Source organism: Scyliorhinus torazame, chromosome 10 (genome assembly GCF_047496885.1).
Source record: "Scyliorhinus torazame isolate Kashiwa2021f chromosome 10, sScyTor2.1, whole genome shotgun sequence".
Classification (NCBI taxonomy): Eukaryota; Metazoa; Chordata; class Chondrichthyes; order Carcharhiniformes; family Scyliorhinidae; genus Scyliorhinus; species Scyliorhinus torazame.
Genome location: NC_092716.1, coordinates 95,358,045 through 95,383,910, shown reverse-complemented (window position 1 = coordinate 95,383,910; position 25,866 = coordinate 95,358,045). Strand labels below are relative to the sequence as shown.

The 25,866-nt window shown below is 59.4% G+C and overlaps 1 protein-coding gene across 1 annotated transcript in view; it reads left to right on the top strand.

Annotated features, from left to right (window-relative positions):
* LOC140430234 (uncharacterized) overlaps nt 1–25,866 on the top strand; it is a 172,431-nt gene that overhangs the window by 74,263 nt on the left and 72,302 nt on the right. The window contains exons 4-5 of the mRNA XM_072517663.1: nt 13,341–13,451; nt 13,542–13,572. Coding sequence (XP_072373764.1) covers nt 13,341–13,451; nt 13,542–13,572 — 142 coding nt within the window. The remainder of the gene's footprint in view (nt 1–13,340; nt 13,452–13,541; nt 13,573–25,866) is intronic.

The window sequence follows — 25,866 nt, the reverse complement described above, 5'->3', positions numbered from 1 at the left end:
TGGGGGAGGTGGTGTGGTGTGGGGGAGGTGGTGTGGTGTGGGGGAGGAGGTGTGGTGGGGGGGAGGTGGTGTGGTGGGGGGGAGGTGGTGTGGTGGGGGGGGAGGTGGTGTGGCGGAGGTGGTGTGGGGGAGGTGGGGTGGTGTGGGGGAGGTGGGGTGGTGTGGGGGACGTCGGGTTGTGCGTTGGATGGTGGTGGGGTAGTGTGGGGGCGGTGAGGTGGGTTGTGGTGGGGGACGTGGAGTGGTGTGGGGGAGGTGGGGTGGGGGAGGTGGGGTGGTGTGGGGGAGTTGGTGTGGTGTGGGGGAGGTGGGGTGGGGGAGGTGGTGTGGGGTTGGGAGGGGGAGGTGGGGTGGGGAGGGTGGGGTGGGGTGGGGTGGGGGAGGTGCGGTGGTGTGGGGGAAGTGGGGTGGTGTGGGGGAGGTGGTGTGGGGGAGGTGGGGTGGTGGGGTGGTGAGGGGGTGGAGATGTGGTGTGGGGGTGGAGGTGTGGGGGAGGTGGTGTGGGGAGGTCGGGTGGTGTGGGGGAGGTGGGGTGGTGTGGGGGAGGTGTTGTGGGGAGGTGGTTTGGTGTGGGGGAGGTGGGGTGGTGTGGGGGAGGTGGGGTGGGGAGGTGGGTGGTGTGGGGGAGGTGGTGTGGTGTGGGGGAGGTGGGGTGGGGGAGGTGGTGTTAGTGAGGTGGGGTAGTGTGGGGGAGGTTGCGTGGTCTGGGGGAGGTGGGTTGGTGTGGTGGAGGTGGTGTGGCGTGGGAGAGGTGGTGGTGGGGAGGTGGGGTGGTGTGGGGGAGGTTGGGTGGAGGAGGTGGATGGTGTGGGGGTGGTGGTGGCTTGTTGTGGGAGGTGGGGTGTTGTGGGAGGTGGGGTGGTGTTGGGGAGGTGGGGTGGTGTGGGGGTGGTTGGGTAGGGGAGGTGTGATGGTGTGGGGGAGGTTGGGTGGGGGAGGTGGTGTGGTGTGGCAGAGGTGGTGGGGGAGGTGGGGTGGTGTGGGGGAGGTGGTGTGGCGTGGGGGAGGTGGTGTGGGGGAGGTGGGGGTGGTGTGGGGGAGGTGGGGTGGTGTGGGGGAGGTGTTGTGGGGAGGTGGTTTGGTGTGGGGGAGGTTGGGTGGGGAGGTGGGTGGTGTGGGGGAGGTGGTGTGGTGTGGGGGAGGTGGGGTGGGGGAGGTGGGGTGGGGGAGGTGGGGTAGTGTGGGGGAGGTTGTGTGGTCTGGGGGAGGTGGGTTGGTGTGGTGGGGTGGGGTAGGGGAGGTGGGGTGGTGTAGGGGAGGTGACGTGGTGTGGGGGAGGTTGGTTGGTTGGTGTGGTGGAGGTGGTGTGGCGTGGGAGAGGTGGTGGTGGGGAGGTGGGGTGGTGTGGGGGAGGTTGGGTGGAGGAGGTGGATGGTGTGGGGGTGGTGGTGGGGTGTTGTGGGAGGTGGGGTGTTGTGGGAGGTGGGGTAGTGTTGGGGAGGTAGGGTGGTGTGGGGGTGTTTGGGTGGGGGAGGTGTGATGGTGTGGGGGAGGTTGGGTGGGGGAGGTGGTGTGGTGTGGGGTTGTGTGGCGGAGGTTTTGTGGGGAGGTGGGGTGGTGTGGGGGAGGTGACGTGTTGTGGGGGAGGTGGGGTGGTGTGGGGGAGGTGACGTGTTGTGGGGGAGGTGGGGTGGTGTGGGGGAGGTTGGGTGGGGGAGGTGTGATGGTGTGGGGGAGGATGGGTGGGGGAGGTGGGGTGGTGTGGGGGAGGTTGTGTGGGGGAGGTGGGTGGTGTGGGGGAGGTGGTGTGGTGTAGGGGAGGTGGGGTGTTGTGGGGGAGGTGGGGTTGTGTGCGGGAGGTGTGATGGTGTGGGGAGGTTGGGTGGCGGAGGTGGGGTGATGTGGGGGAGGTTGGGTGGTGGTGGTGTGATGGTGTGGGGGAGTTTGGGTGGGGAGGTGGGGTAGTGTGGGAGAGGTGGTGAGGGAGGTGGGATTGTGTGTGGGAGGTTTGGTGGGGGAGGTGGGGTGGTGTGGGGAGATGGGGTAGGGGAGGTGGTGTGGTGTGGGGGATGTGACGTGATGTGGGGGAGGTGGTGTGGTGTGGGGGAGGTGGTGTGGTGTGGGGGAGGTGGTGTGGGGAGGTGGTGTGGTGTGGGTGAGGTGGTGGAGGGAGGTGCGGTGGTGGTGGGGAGGTGGTGTGGTGTGGGGTAGTTTGGGTGGGGGAGGTGGGGTGGTGTGGGGGAGGAAGTGTGGTGGGGTGGTGTGGAGAAGGTGGGGTGGGGAGGTGGGGTGGTGTGGTGGAGGTGAGGTGCGGGAGGTTGGGTGAGATGTGAGGTTGGGGAGTTGTGGGGGAGGTGGTGTGGGGGCGGTGGCGTGGGGGAGGTGGGGTGGTGTTGGGGAGGTGGGGTGGTGGAAGGGGGACGTAGGGTGGTGGAGGGGTAGTGTGGGGGCGGTGGGGTGGGGTGTGGTGGGGGACGTGGAGTGGTGTGGGGGAGATGGTGTGGGGGAGGTGACGTGGTGTGGGGGAGGTGGGGTGGGGGAGGTGGTGTGGTGTGGGGGAGGTGGTGTGGGGTGGGGAGGGGGAGGTGGGGTGGGGTGGGGTGGGGGAGGTGGGGTGGGGAGGTGCGGTGGTGTGCTGGAGGTGAGGTGGGGGAGGTTGGGTGAGATGTGAGGTTGGGGAGTTGTGGGGGAGGTGGTGTGGGGGAGGTGGTGTTGGGGAGGTGGGGTGGTGGAAGGGGGACGTCGGGTGGTGGAGGGGTAGTGTGGGGGCGGTGGGGTGGGGTGTGGTGGGGGACGTGGAGTGGTGTGGGGGAGATGGTGTGGGGGAGGTGACGTGGTGTGGGGGAGGTGGGGTGGGGAGGTGGGGTGGTGTGGGGGAGGTGGTGTGGTGTGGGGGAGGTGGGGTGGGGGAGGTGGGGTGGGGGAGGTGGGGTAGTGTGGGGGAGGTTGGGTGGTCTGGGGGAGGTGGGTTTGTGTGGTGGAGGTGGGGTAGGGGAGGTGGGGTGGTGTAGGGGAGGTGACGTGGTGTGGGGGAGGTTGGTTGGTTGGTGTGGTGGAGGTGGTGTGGCGTGGGAGTGGTGGTGGTGGGGAGGTGGGGTGGTGTGGGGGAGGTTGGGTGGAGGAGGTGGATGGTGTGGGGGTGGTGGTGGGGTGTTGTGGGAGGTGGGGTGTTGTGGGAGGTGGGGTAGTGTTGGGGAGGTAGGGTGGTGTGGGGGTGGTTGGGTGGGGGAGGTGTGATGGTGTGGGGGAGGTTGGGTGGGGGAGGTGGTGTGGTGTGGGGTTGTGTGGCGGAGGTTTTGTGAGGGAGGTGGAGTGGTGTGGGGGAGGTGGGGTAGGGGAGGTGGGGTGGTGTGGGGGAGGTGACGTGGTGTGGGGGAGGTGGGGTGGTGTGGGGAGGTTGGGTGGGGGAGGTGTGATGGTGTGGGGGAGGATGGGTGGGGGAGGTGGGGTGGTGTGGGGGAGGTTGTGTGGGGGAGGTCGGTGGTGTGGGGGAGGTGGTGTGGTGTAGGGGAGGTGGGGTGGTGTGGGGGAGGTGGGGTTGTGTGGGGGAGGTTGGGTGGGGGAGGTGTGATGGTGTGGGGAGGTTGGGTGACGGAGGTGGGGTGGTGTGGGGGAGGTTGGGTGGGGAGGTGCGGTGGTGTGCTGGAGGTGAGGTGGGGGAGGTTGGGTGAGATGTGAGGTTGGGGAGTTGTGGGGGAGGTGGTGTGGGGGTGGTGGTGTTGGGGAGGTGGGGTGGTGGAAGGGGGACGTCGGGTGGTGGAGGGGTAGTGTGGGGGCGGTGGGGTGGGGTGTGGTGGGGGACGTGGAGTGGTGTGGGGGAGATGGTGTGGGGGAGGTGACGTGGTGTGGGGGAGGTGGGGTGGGGAGGTGGGGTGGTGTGGGGGAGGTGGGGTGGGGGAGGTGGGGTGGGGGAGGTGGGGTAGTGTGGGGGAGGTTGGGTGGTCTGGGGGAGGTGGGTTGGTGTGGTGGAGGTGGGGTAGGGGAGGTGGGGTGGTGTAGGGGAGGTGACGTGGTGTGGGGGAGGTTGGTTGCTTGGTGTGGTGGAGGTGGTGTGGCGTGGGAGTGGTGGTGGTGGGGAGGTGGGGTGGTGTGGGGGAGGTTGGGTGGAGGAGGTGGATGGTGTGGGGGTGGTGGTGGGGTGTTGTGGGAGGTGGGGTGTTGTGGGAGGTGGGGTAGTGTTGGGGAGGTAGGGTGGTGTGGGGGTGGTTGGGTGGGGGAGGTGTGATGGTGTGGGGGAGGTTGGGTGGGGGAGGTGGTGTGGTGTGGGGTTGTGTGGCGGAGGTTTTGTGGGGGAGGTGGGGTGGTGTGGGGGAGGTGGGGTAGGGGAGGTGGGGTGGTGTGGGGGAGGTGACGTGGTGTGGGGGAGGTGGGGTGGTGTGGGGGAGGTTGGGTGGGGGAGGTGTGATGGTGTGGGGGAGGATGGGTGGGGAGGTGGGGTGGTGTGGGGGAGGTTGTGTGGGGGAGGTCGGTGGTGTGGCGGAGGTGGTGTGGTGTAGGGGAGGTGGGGTGGGGTGGGGGAGGTGGGGTTGTGTGGGGGAGGTTGGGTGGGGGCGGTGTGATGGTGTGGGGATGTTGGGTGACGGAGGTGGGGTGGTGTGGGGGAGGTTGGGTGGTGGTGGTGTGATGGTGTGGGGGAGTTTGGGTGGGGGAGGTGGGGTAGTGTGGGAGAGGTGGTGAGGGAGGTGGGATTGTGTGGGGGAGGTTTGGTGGGGGAGGTGGGGTGGTGTGGGGAGATGGGGTAGGGGAGGTGGGGTGGTGTGGGGGATGTGACGTGATGTGGGGGAGGTGGTGTGGTGTGGGGGAGTTGGTGTGGGGAGGTGGTGTGGGGAGGTGGTGTGGTGTGGGTGAGGTGGTGGAGGGAGGTGCGGTGGTGGTGGGGAGGTGGTGTGGTGTGGGGTAGTTTGGGTGGGGGAGGTGGGTTGGTGTGGGGGAGGTTGTGTGGTGGGGTGGTGTGGAGAAGGTGGGGTGGGGTGGTGTGGTGGAGGTGAGGTGCGGGAGGTTGGGTGAGATGTGAGGTTGGGGAGTTGTGGGGGAGGTGGTGTGGGGGAGGTGGCGTGGGGGAGGTGGGGTGGTGTTGGGGAGGTGGGGTGGTGGAAGGGGGACGTAGGGTGATGGAGGGGTAGTTTGGGGGCGGTTGGGTGGGGTGTGGTGGGGGACGTGGAGTGGTGTGGGGGAGATGGTGTGGGGGAGGTGACGTGGTGTGGGGGAGGTGGGGTGGGGGAGGTGGGGTGGTGTGGGGGAGGTGGTGTGGGGTGGGGAGGGGGAGGTGGGGTGGGGTGGGGTGGGGGAGGTGCGGTGGGGTGGGGGAAGTGGGGTTGTGTGGGGGAGGTGGTGTGGGGGAGGTGGGGTGGTGGGGTGGTGAGGGGGTGGAGGTGTGGTGTGGGGGTGGAGGTGTGGTGTGGGGGAGGTGGTGTGGTGTGGGGTTAGGTGGTGTGGGGAGGTGGTGTGGGGAGGTGGTGTGGTGTGGGTGAGGTGGTGGAGGGAGGTGCGGTGGTGGTGGGGAGGTGATGTGGTGTGGGGTAGGTTGGGTGGGGGAAGTGGGGTGGTGTGGGGGAGGTTGAGTGGTGGGGTGGTGTGGAGGAGGTGGGGTGGTGTGGGGGAGGTGGGGTGGTGTGGGGGACGTCGGGTGGTGGAGGGGTAGTGTGGGGGCGGTGGGGTGGGGTGTGGTGGGGGACGTGGAGTGGTGTGGGGGAGATGGTGTGGGGGAGGTGACGTGGTGTGGGGAGGTGGGGTGGGGAGGTGGCGTGGTGTGGGGGAGGTGGTGTGGTGTGGGGGAGGTGGGGTGGGGAGGTGGTGTGGGGTGGGGAGGGGGAGGTGGGGTGGGGAGGGTGGGGTGGGGTGGGGGAGGTGCGGTGGTGTGTGGGAAGTGGGGTGGTGTGGGGGAGGTGGTGTGGGGGAGGTGGTGTGGGGGAGGTGGGGTGGTGGGGTGGTGAGGGGGTGGAGGTGTGTGGGGGAGGTGGTGTGGTGTGGGGGAGGTGGTGTGGTGTGGGGGAGGTGGTGTGGTGGGGGGGAGGTGGTGTGGTGGGGGGGAGGTGGTGTGGCGGAGGTGGTGTGGGGGAGGTGGGGTGGTGTGGGGGAGGTGGGGTGGTGTGGGGGACGTCGGGTTGTGCGTTGGATGGTGGTGGGGTAGTGTGGGGGCGGTGAGGTGGGTTGTGGTGGGGGACGTGGAGTGGTGTGGGGGAGATGGTGTGGGGGAGGTGACGTGGTGTGGGGGAGGTGGGGTGGTGTGGGTGAGGTGGTGTGGTGTGCGGGAGGTGGGGTGGGGGAGGTGGTGTGGGAAGGTGGGGTGGTATGGGGGAGGTGGGGTGGGGTGGGGTGGAGTGGTGGGGTGGTGAGCGGGTGGAAGTGTGGTGTGGGGGTGGAGGTGTGGTGTGGGGGAGGTGGTGTGGTGGGGGGGTGGTGGTGTGGTGGGCGGGAGGTGGTGTGGTGCGAGGGAGGTGGTGTGGGGATTTGGGGTGGTGTTGGGGCAGGGGGTGGGGTGGGGAGGTGGGGTGGTGGGGGGGGTTGGGGTGGGGAGGTGGGGTGCTTTGGGGGAGGTGGGTAGGGGAGGTGGGGTGGTATGGGGAAGGTTTGGTGGATGAGGTGGGGTGGTGTGGGGGAGGTTGAGTGGTGGGGTGGTGTGGAGGAGGTGGGGTGGTGTGGGGGAGGTGGGGTGGTGTGGGGGACGTCGGGTGGTGGAGGGGTAGTGTGGGGGCGGTGGGGTGGGGTGTGGTGGGGGACGTGGAGTGGTGTGGGGGAGATGGTGTGGGGGAGGTGACGTGGTGTGGGGGAGGTGGGGTGGGGAGGTGGCGTGGTGTGGGGGAGGTGGTGTGGGGGAGGTGGTATGGGGTGGGGAGGGGGAGGTGGGGTGGGGAGGGTGGGGTGGGGTGGGGTGCGGGAGGTGCGGTGGTGTGTGGGAAGTGGGGTGGTGTGGGGGAGGTGGTGTGGGGGAGGTGGTGTGGGGGAGGTGGGGTGGTGAGGGGGTGAGGGGGTGGAGGTGTGGTGTGGGGAGGTGGTGTGGTGTGGGGGAGGTGGTGTGGTGTGGGGGAGGTGGTGTGGTGGGGGGGAGGTGGTGTGGTGGGGGGGAGGTGGTGTGGTGGGGGGGAGGTGGTGTGGCGGAGGTGGTGTGGGGGAGGTGGGGTGGTGTGGGGGAGGTGGGGTGGTGTGGGGGACGTCGGGTTGTGCTTTGGATGGTGGTGGGGTAGTGTGGGGGCGGTGAGGTGGGTTGTGGTGGGGGACGTGGAGTGGTGTGGGGGAGATGGTGTGGGGGAGGTGACGTGGTGTGGGGGAGGTGGGGTGGGGGAGGTGGGGTGGTGTGGGTGAGGTGGTGTGGTGTGCGGGAGGTGGGGTGGGGGAGGTGGTGTGGGGAGGTGGGGTGGTATGGGGGAGGTGGGGTGGGGTGGGGTGGGGTGGTGGGGTGGTGAGGGGGTGGAAGTGTGGTGTGGGGGTGGAGGTGTGGTGTGGGGGAGGTGGTGTGGTGGGGGGGTGGTGGTGTGGTGGGGGGGAGGTGGTGTGGTGCGAGGGAGGTGGTGTGGGGATTTGGGGTGGTGTTGGGGCAGGGGGTGGGGTGGGGTGGTGGGGGGGGTTGGGGTGGGGAGGTGGGGTGCTTTGGGGGAGGTGGGTAGGGGAGGTGGGGTGGTATGGGGAAGGTTTGGTGGATGAGGTGGGGTGGTGTGGGGGAGGTTGGGTGGGGAGGTGTGATGGTGTGGGGGAGGTTGGGTGGGGAGATGGGGTTGTGTGGGGAAGGTTTGGTGGGGGAGGTGGGGTGGTGTGGGGGAGGTGGGGGTTGGTGGGGGAGGTGGTGTGGTGTGGGGGAGGTGGTGTGGGGAGGTGGGGCGGTGTGTGGAGGTGGGGTGGTGTGGGGAAGGTGGGGTGGTGTGGGGGAGGTGGGATGGTGTAGGGGAGGTGGGGTGGTGTGGGGGGTTGGGGTGGTGTGGGGAGGTGGGGTGGGGACGTGGGGTGGGGGAGGTGGTGTGGGGGGAGGTGGTGTGGGGGAGGTGGTGTGGGGGAGGTGGTGTCGGGGAGGTGGTGTGGTGGAGGTGGGGTCGGGGAGATGGGGTGGTGTGGTGGAGGTGGTGTGGGGGAGGTTGGGTGGGATGCGAGGTTGAGGGTGGTGTGGGGGACGTGGTGTGGTGTGGGGGAGGTGGGGTGGTTTAGGGGAGGTGGGGTGGGGAGGTGGGGTGGTGTGGGGGCGGTGGGCTGGGGTGGGGGAGGTGGGGTGGGGGAGTGGGGTGGTGTGGGGGATGTGGGGTGGTGTGGTGGAGGTGGTGAAGGGGAAGTGGGGTGGAGGACGTGGTGTGGTGTGGTGAAGGTGGGGTGGTGTGGGGAAGGTGGGGTGGGTGAGGTGGTGTAGTTTGGGGGAGGTGGGGTGGGGTGGGGGAGGTGGTGTGGTGTGGGGGAGGTTGGGTGGGGGAGGTGTGATGGTGTGGGGGAGGTTGGGTGGGGAGGTGGGGTGGTATGGGGGAGATGGGGTTGTGTGGGGAAGGTTTGGTAGGGGAGGTGGGGTGGTGTGGGGGAGGTGGGGGTTGGTGGGGGAGGTGGGGTGGTGTGGGGGAGGTGGGGGTTGGTGGGGGAGGTTGTGTGGTGTGGGGGAGGTGGTGTGGGGAGGTGGGGTGGTGTGGGGAGGTGGGGTGGTGTGGGGGATGTCGGGTGGTGCGTGGGAGGTGGTGTGTGGGTGGTGGGGTAGTGTGGGGGAGGTGGGGTAGGGTGGGGGAGGTGGAGTGGTGGGGGGGAGATGGTGTGGGGGAGGTGACGTGGTGTGGGGGAGGTGACGTGGTATGGGGAGGTGGTGTGGGGAGGTGGTGTTGGGGAGGTGGTGTTGGGGAGGTGGTATGGGGGATGTGGTGTGGGGGAGGTGGTGTGGTGTGGGGGAGGTGGGGTGGTGTGGGGGAGGTGGGGTGGTGTGGGGGAGGTGGGGTGGGGTGGGGGAGGTGGTGTGGGGAGGGGGAGGTGGGGTGGTGTGGGGGAAGTGGTGTGGTGTGGGGGAGGTGGTGTGGTGGAGGTGGGGTGGTGTGGGGGTGGAGGTGTGGTGTGGGGGAGGTGGTGTGGTGCGGGGGAGGTGGTGTGGGAGGTGGGGTGGTGTTGGGGCAGTGGGGTGGGGTGGGGTGGTGAGTGGGAGGTGGGGTGGGGTGGGGAGGTGGGGTGCTTTGGGGGAGGTGGGGTGGGGTGGTGTGGGGGAGGTGGGGTGGGGTGGGGAGGTGGGGTGGTGTGGGGGAGTTGGGGTGGTGTGGGGGAGTTGGGGTGGTGTGGGGAGGTGGGGTGGTGTGGGGAGGTGTGGGGGAGGTGGGGTGGTGTGGGGAGGTGGGTGGTGTGGGGGAGGTGGTGGCGGGGCGGTGGGGTGGTGTGGGGGAGGTGGGGTGGGTGGGGCGGTGGTGTGGTGTGGGGGAGGTGGGGTGGTGTGGGGGGGAGGTGGGGTGGTGTGGGGGAGGTGGGGTGGTGAGTAGGGAGGTGGGGTGGTGTGGGGGAGGTGGTGGCGGGTAGGGGAGGTGGTGGCGGGGAGGTGGGGTGGTGTGGGGGAGGTGGTGTGGTGTGGGGGAGGTGGGGTGGTGTGGGGAGGTGGGGTGGGGTGGGGGAGGTGGCGTGGTTTAGGTGAGGTGGTGGGGGGAGGTGGTGTGGTGGAGGTGGGGGTGCGGGTGTGGTGTGGGGGAGGTGGTGTGGTGTGGGGGAGGTGGTGTGGTTTAGGTGAGGTGGTGGGGGTAGGTGGTGTGGTGGAGGTGGGGTGGGGTGGGGGTGCGGGTGTGGTGTGGGGGAGGTGGTGTGGTGTGGGGGAGGTGGTGTGGTGTGGGGGTGGTGGTGTGGTGTGGGGGTGGTGGTGTGGGGGTGGTGGTGTAGTGTGGGTAGGTGGGGTGGTGTGGGGGAGGTGGGGTGGTGTGGGGGAGGTGGGGTGGTGTGGGGGAGGTGGGGTGGTGTGGGGGAGGTGGTGTGGTGTGGGGGAGGTGGGGTAGTGTGGGTGTGTGGTGTGGGGGAGGTGGGGTGGTGTGGGGGGGAGGTGGGGTGGTGAGTAGGGAGGTGGGGTGGTGAGTAGGGAGGTGGGGTGGTGTGGGGGAGGTGGTGGCGGGTAGGGGAGGTGGTGGCGGGGAGGTGGGGTGGTGTGGGGGAGGTGGTGTGGTGTGGGGGAGGTGGGGTGGTGTGGGGAGGTGGGGTGGGGTGGGGGAGGTGGGGTGGTTTAGGTGAGGTGGTGGGGGGAGGTGGTGTGGTGGAGCTGGGGTGGGGTGGGGATGCGGGTGTGGTGTGGGGAGGTGGTGTGGTGTGGGGGAGGTGGTGTGGTGTGGGGGTGGTGGTGTGGTGTGGGGGTGGTGGTGTGGGGGTGGTGGTCTGGGGGTGGTGGTGTGGTGTGGGGGAGGTGGTGTGGTGTGGGGGAGGTGGGGTGGTGTGGGGGAGGTGGGGTGGTCTGGGGGTGTGGTGTGGGGGAGGTTGTGTGGCGTGCGGGAGGTGGGGTGGTGGGGGGAAGGTGGTGAGGTGGGGGAGGTGGTGTGGTGTGGGGAGGTGGGGGGTGGTGGGGGGAGGTGGTGTGGTGTGGCAGAGGTGGTGGGGAGGTGGTGTGGTGTGGCAGAGGTGGTGGGGGAGGTGGGGTGGTGTGGGGGAGGTGGTGTGGCGTGGGGAGGTGGTGTGCGGAGGTCGGGTGGTGTGGGGGAGGTGGGGTGGTGTGGGGGAGTTGTTGTGGGGAGGTGGTTTGGTGTGGGGGATGTGGTGGCGGGGAGGTGGGGTGGTGTGGGGGAGGTTGGGTGGGGAGGTGGGTGGTGTCGGGGAGGTGGTGTGGTGTGGGGGTGGTGGGGTGGGGAGGTGGTGTGGGGGAGGAGGGGTAGTGTGGGGGAGGTTGGATAGTCTGGGGGAGGGGGGTTGGTGTGGTGGAGGTGGTGTGGCGTGGGAGAGGTGGTGGTGGGGAGGTGGGGTGGTGTGGGGGAGGTTGGGTGGAGGAGGTGGATGGTGTGGGGTGGTGGTGGGGTGTTGTGGGAGGTGGGGTGTTGTGGGAGGTGGGGTGGTGTTGGGGAGGTGGGGTGGTGTGGGGGTGGTTGGGTGGGGAGGTGTGATGGTGTGGGGGAGGTTGGGTGGGGGAGGTGGTGTGGTGTGGGGTTGTGTGGCAGAGGTTTTGTGGGGGAGGTGGGGTGGTGTGGGGGAGGTGGGGTAGGGGAGGTGGGGGTGGTGTGGGGGAGGTGGGGTAGGGGAGGTGGGGTGGTGTGGGGGAGGTGACGTGGTGTGGGGGAGGTGGGGTGGTGTGGGGGAGGTTGGGTGGGGGAGGTGTGATTGTGTGGGGTGGTTGGGTGGCGGAGGTGGGGTGGTGTGGGGGAGGTGGTGTGTGGGGAGGTGGGGTGGTGTGTGGGATGTTGTGTGGTGGAGGTGGGGTGGTGTGGGCGAGGTGGTGTGGGGGAGATGGGGTGGGGTGGGGATGGTGGGGGGGGAGGTGGTGTGGTATGGGGGAGGTGGGGTGGGGTGGGGAAGGTGGGGAGGGAGGTGGGGTGGTGTGGGGAAGGTTGTGGGGGGAGGTGGGGTGGTGTGGGAGAGGTTGGGTGGGGAGGTGGGCTGGTGTGGTTGAGAAGGGGTGGTGGGGGGTGGGGTGGGGTGGTGGGGTGGGGTGGGGGAGGTTGGGTGGGGAGGTGGGGTGGTGTGTGGGACGTGTTGTGGGGAGGTTGGGTGGTGTGGGGGAGGTGGGGTTGTGTGGGTGAGGTGGGGTGGGGGTGGTGGGGTGGTGTGGGGGAGGTGGGTTGTGTGGGGAGGCGGGGTGGGGGAGGTGGGGTGGGGGAGGTGGGGTGGTGTGAGGTAGGTGTGGTGGTGTGGGGGAGGTGGGTTGGTTTGGGGGAGGTGGGGTGGTGGAGGTGGGGTGGTGTGAGGGAGGTGTGGTGGTGTGGGGGAGGTGGGTTGGTTTGGGGGAGGTGGGGTGGTGGAGGTAGGGTGGGGGAGGTGTGGTGGTGTGGGGAGGTGCAGTGGTTTGGTGGTGGTGTGGGGGAGGTGGGGTGGTGTGGGGATGTGGTGTGGTGTGGGGGAGGTGGTGTGGGGGAGGTTGGGTGGTGTGGGGGTGTGGTGGGTTGGTGTGGGGAGGATGGGTTTGGGGGCCATAGAGACACTGCAACTCTGGGGGTTCACTTGGTTGCCTGATTCTGACCTCCACCTCGGCGACTTCCCTCTCTGGGCCCACCAACCAGGTCCTGTGGCCGCTGCTTCGTGACAGTGAGGGGCACACTGCCGGTGGGTGAGGTTCAGTCGCCCTCCGGGTAGGTGGGACAGTCCCGGGTGTGTGGGTTGGGGCTGGTGCCAGGGGCACGGTAGTGCCTACTCACCCTGGCCATCCTGAGGAGATTGTGCAACTTCTACTGGCACTGCTGTCCAGCCCTGGCGATGGGGCCCACGGCGCTCACGGCCTCTGCTACCTGCTCCTAAGCCTGGTGTACGACGGTGGGGACAGCCTCCTTCCCACTCCGGGAAACAGGGTGGCCCGCCTCGCCTCCACAGCATGCAGCAGTGTCTCGAGCTCTGCATCTGTGAACTGGGTGCCGCTCTTCATGATGCCATCTTGTTGGCTGGGATGACTGTGTGTGGGGAGTGGAGTGTGAATATGCGGCTGCAGATTGCCAGCCTCTCGAGTGGAAATCCCGATCCCGTTGAATCAGACACGGTTTTTCATTGGAATCACTCGACTTCCACATGGCGCCGGTGCTAGCCCATTAAGGGATCATGAATTGCTCCGGGACAGGCGGCAATTTAATTGTTGTAGAAGTCCACCGATTCAGTCCCAGCGTTAACACTTCTCTCTGAAAGTGAGAATCCCGCCCAGTATCTTTACATTGCTCAATATTATGGATGGTCATATTCTTTGCTGGCAGTGATGTCAGAGGAGCTGTAACTGGATATCTGGTGAATGCAATCCTGATGATTCATCCCCACATCCCTCACAGAGTATCTCCCAAACACACACACACTATTTTCATGACTGAAATGTTAATTTATGTGAGTTTAAGAAAGACTCATCCTGGATAATTATCTGCTCCGTATTCTGTAGCTGTTGGTCAGCAATTAAACAAACTGAATTGTTTAACAAAGCCAAATGACAGTCAGCACAGTGACGCAGTGGTTAGCACTGCTGCCTCACGGCGCCGAGGTCCCAGGTTCGATCCCGGCTCTGGGTCACTGTCCATGTTGAGTTTGCACATTCTCCCCGTGTCTGCGTGGGTCTCACCCCCCAACCCAATCATAGAATCATAGAATTTACAGTGCAGAAGGAGGCCATTTGGCCCATCGAGTCTGCACCGGCTCTTGGAAACCCAAGCCCACACAAAGATGTGCAGAGTAGGTGGATTGGCCATGCTAAATTGCCCCTTAATTGGAAAAAATGAATTAAGAAAAAAAAGCAAAGCCAAATATATGCTGCATCAAACTTTCATTTAGGAAGATTTGTTGTCATATTTTTACCATGTTTCATTCTGCAGGTTGGTCCATTTGGACTTCTTAGTCCATTTAAAATTACAACACAGAGTAACCATTCGAACAGTATCACAGTCACTCCACCAGCGACAGGCAGCCCATGTGAAACATCCTGGGTAAGAGAGAATTCACATATTTCACTTACAGATTTTAAAAAACATTTATTTCATTGATAAATTCTCTGATGTTGTAAATTTCTACTTTAGGAATCGACAACCAGTGTGTCCTCTTCAACAGGTAATTAAATGTGTTCTTATTAAAATCTCTTATTCAGTCCTGCAAAATGTATATCTCAAGTAAAAGCAGTTTAGATAGAAAAGTTGCAATCAGTTTCAGGAATTAAACTAATATTAATAACTGTCGCCCAGACATTTCAGGGTGTGTGGCTGTTTACAGACAGAGGCCCTTCTTTACCACATGTTGGGTTGTGCTGCATTTGCACCAATGTGAGACAGTCACACTGGAGATTTGGGGCAGATTTCTCCATTTATGAGACTAACGGCTGGATTCTCTGTTAGGATAATTCCCGTCCGTCTTGAATAGCGTGTGATTTGCGTTTCCGTTGGGGGCGCTATTCATTCTGTGATTCAGGACATGGAAAGGGCCAGCACTCTGCCACTGGGAATTGGAAGCAATTCCTGGTCCAGTCAGCTGTGTCACAGCTGGGGCCAGAAGTAGTGCTAAATAGCTTGACATTTGGAGCTGTTTTTAATCGCTCCACTCACCACACACTCATTGCAGCCACAAAGATATCTCAGAGAAAACCAGCCCACCCGAGTTCGGGAGTCCAAAGTGGACCCATTGCTCGATGCCACTGAGGAGAGGAGGGACTTCCTCTTCCCCAGGGTAGGCCTCAGACTAAAGTCTGCCCTTGTGAACAGTACCTGGGAGGTGGTGGCAGAGGCAATCAGCACTGCCAGCCTCGCCAGAAGGAGACAGCTGGTGACCCTGAGGGGTAGGGGTCACTGGTGAAGCCTCTGCCCTGAGAGGGGCAGAGAATCAGGGAAGGGTTCCAAAGGCCACAGTGCAGGTGTTCTTTGGAAGTTCTGCTGATCCCCTGGTCCCTCTGGAATGGAGCAGTTCTCCTGAGACGTGCCAACACCTATTGGACCCCTGATTGAGCTTGGCCATGCCCATCCCCTTGGTGAAACAGCTGTGGTATGAGGTTTCCAGAGGATTGGCCTCCTTGGGATCCCACATCACCAGAGGCTCTCTGAACATTTGCAGGACACAGTGAGTAGTTAGCAGCGTGAGCAGCCAGGGGCCTGTAAGTAGCACCAAAGGGCTGCATTTAAATCCACATGCAGCAGCAATGGTGGTCTGAGCCAGGCCCGATCCTCAGGGGACATCCCCAGTCCATGGATTTGGCACCAAGTCGATCCCCGCTACTCCCCTTGACTGGGCAGCCACCCCCAGCAAGCCCGGTAATTTTGGAGAGTTTCTGAAAGGTTTTTAGCCTCTCGCTCCCCCTCAATAGCTTTAGTGCGCAGGCCTCGCGGCACGGCTGTACGGTGGTTAGCACTGATGCTTTACAGCTTGGTCACTGTCTGTGCAGAGACTGCACATTCTACCTGTGTCTGCGTGGATATCCTCCGGTTGCTCAGATTTCCTCCCACAAGTCCCGAAAGACCTGGGGCAGGATTCTCCAACCCCCCGCCGGGAGAATCGCCGAGGTGCGGCGTGAATCCCGCCCCCGCCGGCCGTCGAATTCTCCGGCACCGAAAATTTGGCGGGGGCGGGAATCGCGCTGCACCAGTTGGCAGGCCCTCCCCGGCGATCCTCCGGCCCTCGATGGGCTGACGTTCCGCTGCTGTCATGCCAGTCCCGCCGGCGTGAATCAAACCACCTACCTTCCCGGCGGGACTGGCGGCGCGGGCGGGCTCCGGGGTCCTGGGAGGGGCGTGGGGTGATCTGGCCACAGGGGGTGCCCCCACGGTGGCCTGGCCCGTGATCGAGGCCCACCGATCCGCGGGCGGGCCTGGGGGCACTCTTTTCCTTCCGCCTCGGCCACAGCCTCCGCGATGGCCGATGCGGAAGTGACACCCCCCTGCGCATGCGCTGGGATGATGTCAGCAGCTGCTGACGCTCCCGCGCAGGCGTAGACTTCCGCTGCCCGGCGCAGTCCCTTCGGCCCCGGCTGGCGTGGCGCCAAAGGCCTTTCCCGCCGGCCGGCGGCACGCCAACCACTCTGGCACGGGCCTAGCCCCTCAAGGTGAATGCTTGGCCCCTAAAGGTGCGGAGAAATCCACACCTTTGTGGCGGCCCAACGCCGGAGTGGTTCCCGCCACTCAATCCCGCCGGGACTCTCCGCCCAAGTAGGGGAGAATCCCGGCCATGCTGTTAGGTAATTTGGACATTCTGAATTCTCCCTCTGTGTACTTGAACAGGCACCGGAATGTGGCGACTAGGGGTTTTTCACAGTAACTTCATTGCAGTGTTAATGTACGCCTACTTGTGACAATAATAAAAATTATTATTAAATACTTGCACGAATTTGTGTCTGCGTGACCTCTGCCAAAGAAAGGTGGAGCATCGCAAAGGGCTGGAATGGGGGGCGGGATGCTCCGACACTGCGCCGGGCCGGAGAATCGCTGGGGGGATTCTCCCCGCGCAATGGGCTGAGTGCCCGCCGAGGTAGGCAGAGTCCCGCCGGCGCCGTTCTCGTATGGTCCTACTCGGCGGGACCTCGCTGTTCATGTTGCGGGGGGCGGCCTGGTGGGGGGAGGGGGGATCCGACCCCGGGGGGGTCTCCACGGTGGCCTGGCCCGCGATTGGGGCATACCGAACGGCGGGCGGGCTTATCCCCGTGGGGGACTATCTTCCTTCGCGCCGGGCCCCTGTCGCTCTCCGCCATGTTGCTTTGGGGCCGGCGCGGAGAAGGTAACGCACGCGCATGTGCAAACTCGCGCCGGCCGTAGCACGCATGCACGGGTCCGTGGCACCCGTTCTGACGCCCGTATCGGCAGCTGGAGCAGTGTGAGGCTCTCCAGTGCCGTGCTGGCCTCCTGTGCGGCGCAGGATCGCTGATCCTAGGGGCCAGATGACGCCGTCGTAAAACGCTCCAGCGTTTGCGACGGCGTCAACACTTAGCGCCAGGATCAGAGAATCCCGCCCATGGAGTGTCCAATCCGCTAATGAGACTTAAAACCACACAAATGGCGGTGTTGCATCAAACCACTGATGTCGAGCTCAAACTCTGATGACATCACCAGTGGAGGACCAGAGCATGGTGTTAAAATTGGTGCCGGATGCAAATTGTGATTTTTCCATTGCGAGCTATTCTCCGCCCGATCGCCATTTTTGCTGTCACCAGCAGGAAGCAGTGAATTCAGGCCTAGGTGTGGTGGCGGGAGACTCTGGTAGTCCCTTTGCCGCTGGCCAGAAAATGACGGGATCCCACACCAGATTCTGCAATTGGAAACTTATTAATTATGCACAGGCGCTTTCCCCGCTGAATCACCTGGTGGGCCAGCAGCTGATTTGTTCGCTCGCCGTCAGCTGATGGGTTTGAAGGACCCAGCTCCGTATTTAAACACCAGTCCAGCACTCATATCCCTGACTCCTGCCCACCTGTCTTCAGGAGACCCTCCAACGTGTCAGGAAACCAGAAGCAAGGTGAAGGCTGTCAGCGCCGGCCCTCATTCAGGAAGTCTGGGCCCACCGACTTGTGCTGTACCTCAAGGACGGCTCAAAGAAGCGCACCAACCTCACCCCTCCGGCCTGGGAGGCCATTGCCCAGGAGGTCAATGCTGCTGACACCCACCCGCAAAGTTCCATCCAGTGCAGGAAGCCGATGAATGATCTCATCCACTCTGCCAGGTTAAGTCCTCTCTCAGCTCCCTGCACCATCAAACTCTCGGCGTGGCATCATGTACTCAAACAGCTACTGTCTTCGCGAGTCTCACACATTCAGTCATGGGAGACACGTATCAACACTCACTCTCTCAACAAGACTTTCACAACATCACCATCCCATCTGTCTTGTTGTTCACACCCCAATCTCTGTCCCTTCTGGAGAGGACTCACCACACAGGGGACATGAGTTTCACCCAACCTCTGCTCCATCCAAGAACAACAAAGAACAAAGAAATGTACAGCACAGGAACAGGCCCTTCGGCCCTCCAAGCCCGTGCCGACCATACTGCCCGACTAAACTACAATCTTCTACACTTCCTGGGTCCGTATCCTTCTATTCCCATCCTATTCATATATTTGTCAAGATGCCCCTTAAATGTCCCTATCGTCCCTGCCTCCACTACCTCCTCCGGTAGTGAGTTCCAGGCACCCACTACCCTCTGCGTAAAAAACTTGCCTCGTACATCTACTCTAAACTTTGCCCCTCTCACCTTAAACCTATGCCCCCTAGTAATTGACCCCTCTACCCTGGGGAAAAGCCTCTGACTATCCACTCTGTCTATGCCCCTCATAATTTTGTATACCTCTATCAGGTCGCCCCTCAACCTCCTTCGTTCCAGTGAGAACAAACCGAGTTTATTCAATCGCTCCTCATAGCTTATGCCCTCCATACCAGGCAACATTCTGGTAAATCTCTTCTGCACCCTCTCTAAAGCCTCCACATCCTTCTGGTAGTGTGGCGACCAGAATTGAACACTATACTCCAAGTGTGGCCTAACTAAGGTTCTATACAGCTGCAACATGACTTGCCAATTCTTATACTCAATGCCCCGGCCAATGAAGGCAAGCATGCCGTATGCCTTCTTGACTACCTTCTCCACCTGTGTAGCCCCTTTCAGTGATCTGTGGACCTGTACTCCTAGATCTCTTTGACTTTCAATACTCTTGAGGGTTCTACCATTCACTGTATATTCCCTACCTGCATTAGCCCTTCCAAAATGCATTACCTCACATTTGTCCAGGTTAAACTCCATCTGCCATCTCTCCGCCCAAGTCTCCAGACAATCTAAATCCTGCTGTATCCTCAGACAGTCCTCATCGCTATCCGCAATTCCACCAACCTTTGTGTCGTCTGCAAACTTACTAATCAGACCAGTTACATTTTCCTCCAAATCATTTATATATACTACAAAGAGCAAAGGTCCCAGCACTGATCCCTGTGGAACACCACTGGTCACAGCCCTCCAATTAGAAAAGCATCCCTCCATTGCTACCCTCTGCCTTCTATGGCCTAGCCAGTTCTGTATCCACCTTGCCAGTTCACCCCTGATCCCGTGTGACTTCACCTTTTGTACTAGTCTACCATGAGGGACCTTGTCAAAGGCCTTACTGAAGTCCATATAGACAACATCTACTGCCCTACCTGCATCAATCATCTTAGTGACCTCCTCGAAAAACTCGATCAAGTTAGTGAGACACGACCTCCCCTTCACAAAACCGTGCTGCCTCTCACTAATACGTCCATTTGCTTCCAAATGGGAGTAGATCCTGTCTCGAAGAATTCTCTCCAGTAATTTCCCTACCACTGAAGTAAGGCTCACCGGCCTGTAGTTCCCGGGATTATCCCTGCCACCCTTCTTAAACAGAGGAACAACATTGGCTATTCTCCAGTCCTCCGGGACATCCCCTGAAGACAGCGAGGATCCAAAGATTTCTGCCAAAGATCCCCGTCGGGTCGGAGAATCGCCGGGGGCTGGCGTGAATCCCGCCCCCGCCGGTTGCCGAAGTCTCCGGCACCGGAGATTCGGCGGGAGCGGGAATCGCGCCGCGCCGGTTGGTGGGCCCCCCCGCTCGATTCTCCGGCCCGGATGGGCCGAAGTCCTGCCGATAAATTGCCTGTCCCGCCGGCGTAAATTGAACCACCTACCTTACCGGCGGGACAAGGCGGCGCTGGCGGGCTCCGGGGTCCTGGGGGGGGCGCGGGGCTATCTGGCCCCGGGGGGTGCCCCCACGGTGGCCTGGCCCGCGATTGGGGCCCACCGATCCGCAGGCGGGCCTGTGCCGTGGGGGCACTCTTTCCCTTCCGCCTCCGCCACGGTCTCCACCATGGCGGAGGCAGAAGAGACTCCCTCCACTGCGCATGCGTGGGAAACTGTCAGCGGCCGCTGACGCTCCCGTGCATGCACCGCCCGGAGATGTCATTTCCGCGCCAGCTGGCGGGGCACCAAAGGCCTTTTCCGCCAGCTGGTGGGGCGGAAATTCCCCCGGCGTCGGCCTAGCCCCTCAATGTTGGGCTCAGCCCCCAAAGATGCGGAGCATTCCGCACCTTTGGGGCGGCGCGATGCCCGTCTGATTTGCGCCGTTTTGGCCGCCAGTAGGCGGACATCGCGCCGTTTCCGGAGAATTTCGCCCCAGATCTCTTTCTTTTGTCCCCACACAGGCCAAACTTGTACACAACAAGTGAGAGTGAGTCCAGACCAGGGGAGGGAAAGCAGATATCATCGCCCTGAATGAGTTTGAGGAGGCTGCTGCAGAGTTCTCCGGTGAGGAGCTTGGCCTCTCGTAACAACCTAGTACAGATCTCAGCTCCATCACACCACCCGATCCTGCAATTCACGCTGAGTGCAATGTGCTCTGAATTAGCTTCAGCTCATTCACTAAAATTGTCCTTTTGACTTTTCCCGGTGCCAGCAGAGCGCGGCCAGCAAGCCAGCCCAGCTGCTCTCCGAGTCCCCAGAGCATGTCTGAGGATGAGGGGTCTCAGGAAGAACTATCGCCGTGCTCACCCACACCCTCCACCAGCACAGAAACACACACCTAAGGCTCAAACCAGGGGCTGGTTTAGCACAGGGCTAAATCGCTGGCTTTGAAAGCAGATCAAGGCAGGCCAGCAGTACGGTTCAATTCCCGTACCAGCCTCCCCGAACAGGCGCCGGAATGTGGCGACTAGGGGCTTTTCACAGTAACTTTATTTGAAGCCTACTTGTGACAATAAGCAATTTTCATTCATTCATTTTTCATTTCATTTTTAATTTTTCACCTTGGTGGAGCAAGTTCAAGGTTAGAATTGGGGTCACTGTCTGGAGAATACCTCGCAGTCAGAGGCAGAGATTGCCCAGCTCTCTGGCACTCAGAGGGCTGCTGGAGACTAACCACCCATTCGGTGCCAGTCAGATAATGAGCCTTTGGAAGCAGCTGTCAGCTCATTGGTGGTGATGCAAACTGAGACAGCAGAACATTGGGCAGAGATTCAACAGTCACTCATCAAAGTACAGCACATAATGGAGTCCCTCTATGTTCTGTCTGATGTCATGGTTCCAACATGCGAGCACCTCGAGGCTGCCATGGGAAGGTTGGTGACCACCATGGCGACCTTGATCCAGTAAGTCATGCCGAATTTTCGCTCGGCCCCAGGATCCATGGAAAGACCCAGATGCAAAGAAATTGAGTGCTGCTCTCACCTTCCTGCACGTCGAATCCTCCAAACCCATCAGGTGCTCTTGGAGCATGTGGCATATGTGGAGGAGCAGTTCTCTGGATAATCACAACCTTGCTCTGCACTGCCTCTTGCTCATTTGTAAAAAGGAGACTAGTGGACGATAGACCTTTGGTGTTGCCAATCTCCTCCGCTTTCTGGGTCTCTGCTCCTCAGCTTCCTGTTAATGATCACGCTCCCATTGGCCATATTCCCCAGGCAGTGTCTCCTGCTGGAGCTGTGCGCTTTCTTTTCGCTCCTTCACTTACTGCATCGAAAGAGAATTCGTATAAAAGCACCCTGGACCTTAGATGCATTCTCACTTTTGCTCCCCTCTGGAAAGATATTCAAGATGTCCTGTGAATGTCCCGTTAAGAAATGTTTTGTCTTATCAAATGGCTTCAGTGATGCCATTGCGCGGGTGGAACTGAGCTGTGGCACTGGGTTTTACTTTTGTTTTGGTTTGGGCTGTTGTGTGGCTCTGAGTTTTTCTGCTTTCGTTTTCACACTTGAAAGCTGGATTCAGACGGAGAAGTCTTGTCGTGTCTCTCTCTCTCTCTGTGTTGAAAGGTGTCTCCAGTTCACTTAATAATTTAAATGTGATAACTGTTTTCTGGAAGGAATTCAAACCTACTGTTTTGCTAAAAGGGTTTTCTGCTTTATGGGATGTTGTTGTTACACTTAAACAGTTAAGGGAAGTTATTAAGGGTTATATATAAAGTACTGTAGCTGTGTGGGGTATTTATGTTTGTAGTTGTTAAAAATGCTTACTGTGTGTATGTTAACTGAATTTGGAGAATAAACTTTGTTTTTGATTAAAAGTGCTTCAGGCCTCTGTTGAATACCATCTGAAAGGTAGGCCCTTGTGCTCCTCATAACCAAAATCTGTAAACAGCTGTAGATCAGTTGAACTCCATGATATACTTTGTAGTTTTCTAAATACTGGCCCATAACAAATTGGGGGCTCGTGGGGTAAAAGTCTATCTTTCGTGATTGGGTTGGCTTAGTGAACTTAAAGACAGTGAGGGGTGAGCAAATTTGTGTTTGCTTTTCGCGTTCGGTATTCCAGTTTAAGTAGGGAGTGTGTTGCGGACAATGGCTCTTTCAGAGGCTCAGAAGTTTTTGGGGGTGGAGAAAGTCATGTGCAGTACCTTACGAACAGAGACTAAAAAATATCTTTTAGATTTGCAAAAACATTGCAGTTAATATTACCTGACAACATACGAAAAGAAGAGGTAATTGCGGCCGTAGCGGAGCATTTAAAATTGCCTGAGACAGAGTCAGAATCATTGGAAATAGCAAGAATTCAATTACAGATTAAGCACCTTGAGCATGAAAAAGAATTAAAGCAGTTTGAATACTGGAAAAAGAAAGAATAGCCCTAACAGAACAAAAAGAAAGAAGAAGAGAGGTACAGATCAGGGAAAAAGAAAAAGAGAGAGACTTTGAACTTCGGAAAATGGCCATGGAACATGAAAGTCAGTTAAAATTGACGGATGTACAGAGAAACGTACAGTTTGAGGATAGTGATGAGGCTAGTGAGAAAGAGCATCATAGTCGAAGGCTTGGTGGGAATCTATTTACATATGTCCAAGTAGTGCCAAGATTTGATAAGAATTATGTAGAAGCCTTTTTCTTTTCATTTGAGAAGGTAGCTAAACAAATGAAATAGCCACAGGACATGTGGGTATTACTGATTCAAACAAAGTTGGGAGGTAGAGCTAGTGAAGTGTTTGCATCACTGTCACAGTATCTGGGTCATATGGGGAGGTGAAAAAATCCAACTTAGGTGCATATGAACTAGTGCCTGAAGCCTATAGACAAAGGTTTAGACATTTAAGGAAAGAGCTTGGTCAAACGTACTTGGAGTTTGAAAGGATCAAACAGAGTAATTTTGATAGGTGGACAAGAGCTTTGAAAATAGACCAAACGTATGAAGCTCTTAGATAAATTATACTTTTGGAGGAGTTTAAAAATTCAATTCCTGATGTCGTGAGAACTCATGTGGAAGAGCAAAGGGTTAAAACTGTGAAATTGGCAGCAGAAATGGCCTGTGAGGGATAGAAACGAGGGAAAAGAGAAATACTCAAGTGGTAAAGGTAAAGGGGATCTGATGGGAGATAATAAGGAGAGTTGTACCTCAGATTAAAAAAGAAATCCAGGAGGGTGGAAGAGAAATGGAAAGTTTCAGATGCTTTTACTGTAATAAACTGGGCCATGTAAAGTCATAGTGTTGGGGGTTGAGGAAAAGCACTGGGAAGGCTGATGTGGTAAAACAGGATAAGCCAGTGGGGTTTGTGAAAGTGGGAAAGGAAAGCCCAATTGATGTGAAGGAGGTGCAAAAGATTGTACAGCCTGATCAAGAAGTGATTGATAAGAAGGTGCCAGATCACTTTAAAGAATTACTTGTGTGGGTAAAGTTTACTCATGTGTAACGGGAGGAGTAGGTAAAGAAGTCAGAATTTTAAGAGATACGGGAGCTAGTCAATCTTTGATGGTAGGAGAGTTATGTAGTTTGGCAGTAATATTGCCAGAAAAGGAATTCAGGGTGAGAAGAGTAGTGTTCCATTATATAAGGTACGGTTGGAAAGTCCGGTGAAGAGTGGAGTAGCAGGAGTAATAGAGAAACTAGCTTGTCCAGGAATACAGTTTATCTTGGGTAATGATATAGCTGGATCGCAGGTAGGAGTGATGCCTACTGTGGTTGATAAGCCAGTGGAAAATCAAACAACTGAATTGTTGAAGGACAAATATCCTGGGATTTTTCCGGATTGTGTAGTAACAAGGTTGCAAAGTCACAGGTTAAGACAAGAGGAGAAATCAAAGAGTGAAGATAAAGTTGAGGTTCAATTATCAGAAACGATTTTTGATCAGATGGCTGGAAAAGAACAAGAACTGGTGGAGGATGAGGTGGATATTTTTAGTTCAGGAGAATTGGCAGAGTTACAACAGAAGGGTATGGAAATAAAACAGATGTATCAGAAAGCATCCACGGAAGAGGAATCTGAGTGTATACCAGAATGTTATTACCTTAAAAATGATATCTTGATGAGAAAATTGAGACCTTTACATATGCAGGCAGATGAAAAGTGGGCAGAAGTTCATCAAGTGGTATTGCCGGTAGGGTATAGAAAGGAGCTGTTGCGAGTAGCACATGAGGTACCAGTGGGAGGTAATTTGGGAATTAGGAAAATTTAAGCTAAAATACAAAAACAATTTTATTGGCCTGGACTACATGAAGGTGTAGTTAAATGTTGTCAGTTGTCCTGAGGCCGTCCCGACAGCATGCAGCGTACTCTAGTAAGCCATTTTGGAGGGGCAAGAGCATTGCAAAAGCGGCGCCGCCCCCGATTTTGTCGCAAACGGATATTCTCCAGCCGATTGCCGAACGCGATTTCCATGTCGGAGACCTGAGAATCCAGCCCACTGTTGCTAAGCTTTGTGGGGGAAAGGTTGAGGAGAAAGCTAGAGAACAGACTGAAGGAAATAGTTTAGAGATTAGTAGTAGATGAGTGTAGATTATATATTTATTATCAAATGTGAATTATATAAGAGTAAGTGTTGAATCCAATTAAGTAGTGTTAATAAATGTATAGCTTTGTTCAATTTGAAGCTATTCTGTGGTCTTTGTGAACACTACGCCAACCATCCTAAAATTAGCAACACAAAGAACACCTCGGACGGGATTCTCCGGTTGCCTTCGGCGAAATCGAGTTCAGCGGTTGACCGGAGAATACCCGTTTACACCGGAATCGGGGGCGACCCTGTTTTTGCAATGCTCCTCGCCCTCAAAAACAGCGTACTCGGGGAGTACGCCGCACGCGGTATGGACGCCCTCAGGACGTCACCCGAGGACCTCCGTCGATGCTCTGCCCCGATGGGCCGAGTCCCCAACGGCGTGGGACACATGTGCTCACACTGTTCGGGGATCTCGCGTGGCGGCTGCGGACTGGGTCCAACGCCGACACAGTCGGTCGGGGAGCCATTTTGCTGGCATGGGGGCCTTCGTCGAGGGCTGGGGGACTGGTGGGGGGGTGGTCCGGGGCTGGCAAGGCTGGTCACGGGGGCAGTGTTTGGCAGGCCAGGTCTGCGCGCAGCTGGCACCATTTTGCACAGTGCGGCCGCCACAGGCCGCCGACCTGGACATGTGTGGCCACAGACCCGGCCATTCTCTGGCTGTATGCGCAGGTAACGCAGGACCGCTGTGTGGCTGCTAGCCCCCCACCAGACATAGCCACAGGATCGGAGAATCCAGCCCCACAGCTCTGAGTTCCACGCATTGACTTGGCATCACTATGAACATTTTTTTGCTCATTCTGAATGAATGGAATCCGTTTGGCCGCTGACGAATTACATTAAATGTTATGTCCCTTTCACTGCTGGGATGGCAGAATTGATGCAGCAATGCCCCCTTCACGATAGCCTTCACTCTCCAAAACTGCATTTTTTTGCACTGAGTGCAGAATTTGGTGCATTTGAGTGCTAGAGTGAGAGTTTGGTGACTGAGGGAGTGCTGAATTTGGTGCATTTAGTGCTATAGTGAGAGTTTGGTGACTGAGGGAGTGCTGAATTTGGTGCATTTGAGTGCTATAGTGAGAGTTTGGTGACTGAGGGAGTGCTGAATTTGGTGCATTTGAGTGCTATAGTGAGAGTTTGGTGACTGAGGGAGTGCTGAATTTGGTGCATTTGAGTGCTATAGTGAGAGTTTGGTAACTGAGGGAGTTAGGTGAGGAGGGAGTAAGGTGCTCCTTTCATTTTGTTTCCTACATTTCCGCAAAGAGTGAGAAGAGAGCCAGGAGTCTACAGAGAGTGCAGCTGACTGGGAGCAGAGTCGGAGGGCAGAGATCCAGTTGGTCCACAGGGCAGCTATATTCTGTAAGGTAAGAGAGGATGGAGGCTAGGCCAGTTGCATGCTCCTCCTGTAGGATGTGGGTGGTGAGGGATACCACCGGTGTCCCCGCTGACTATACCTGCGGGAAGTGCACCCAACTCCAGCTCCTCAAAGACCGTGTTAGGGAACTGGAGCTGAAGCTGGATGAACTTCGGATCATCCGGGAGGCAGAGGGGGTGATAGAGAAGAGTTACAGGGAGGTAACCACACCCAAGGTACAGGACAAGAATAGCTGGGTTACAGTCAGGGGAAAAAAAACAAACAGGCAGACAGTGCAGGCATCCCTCGTGGCCGTTCCCCTTCAAAACAA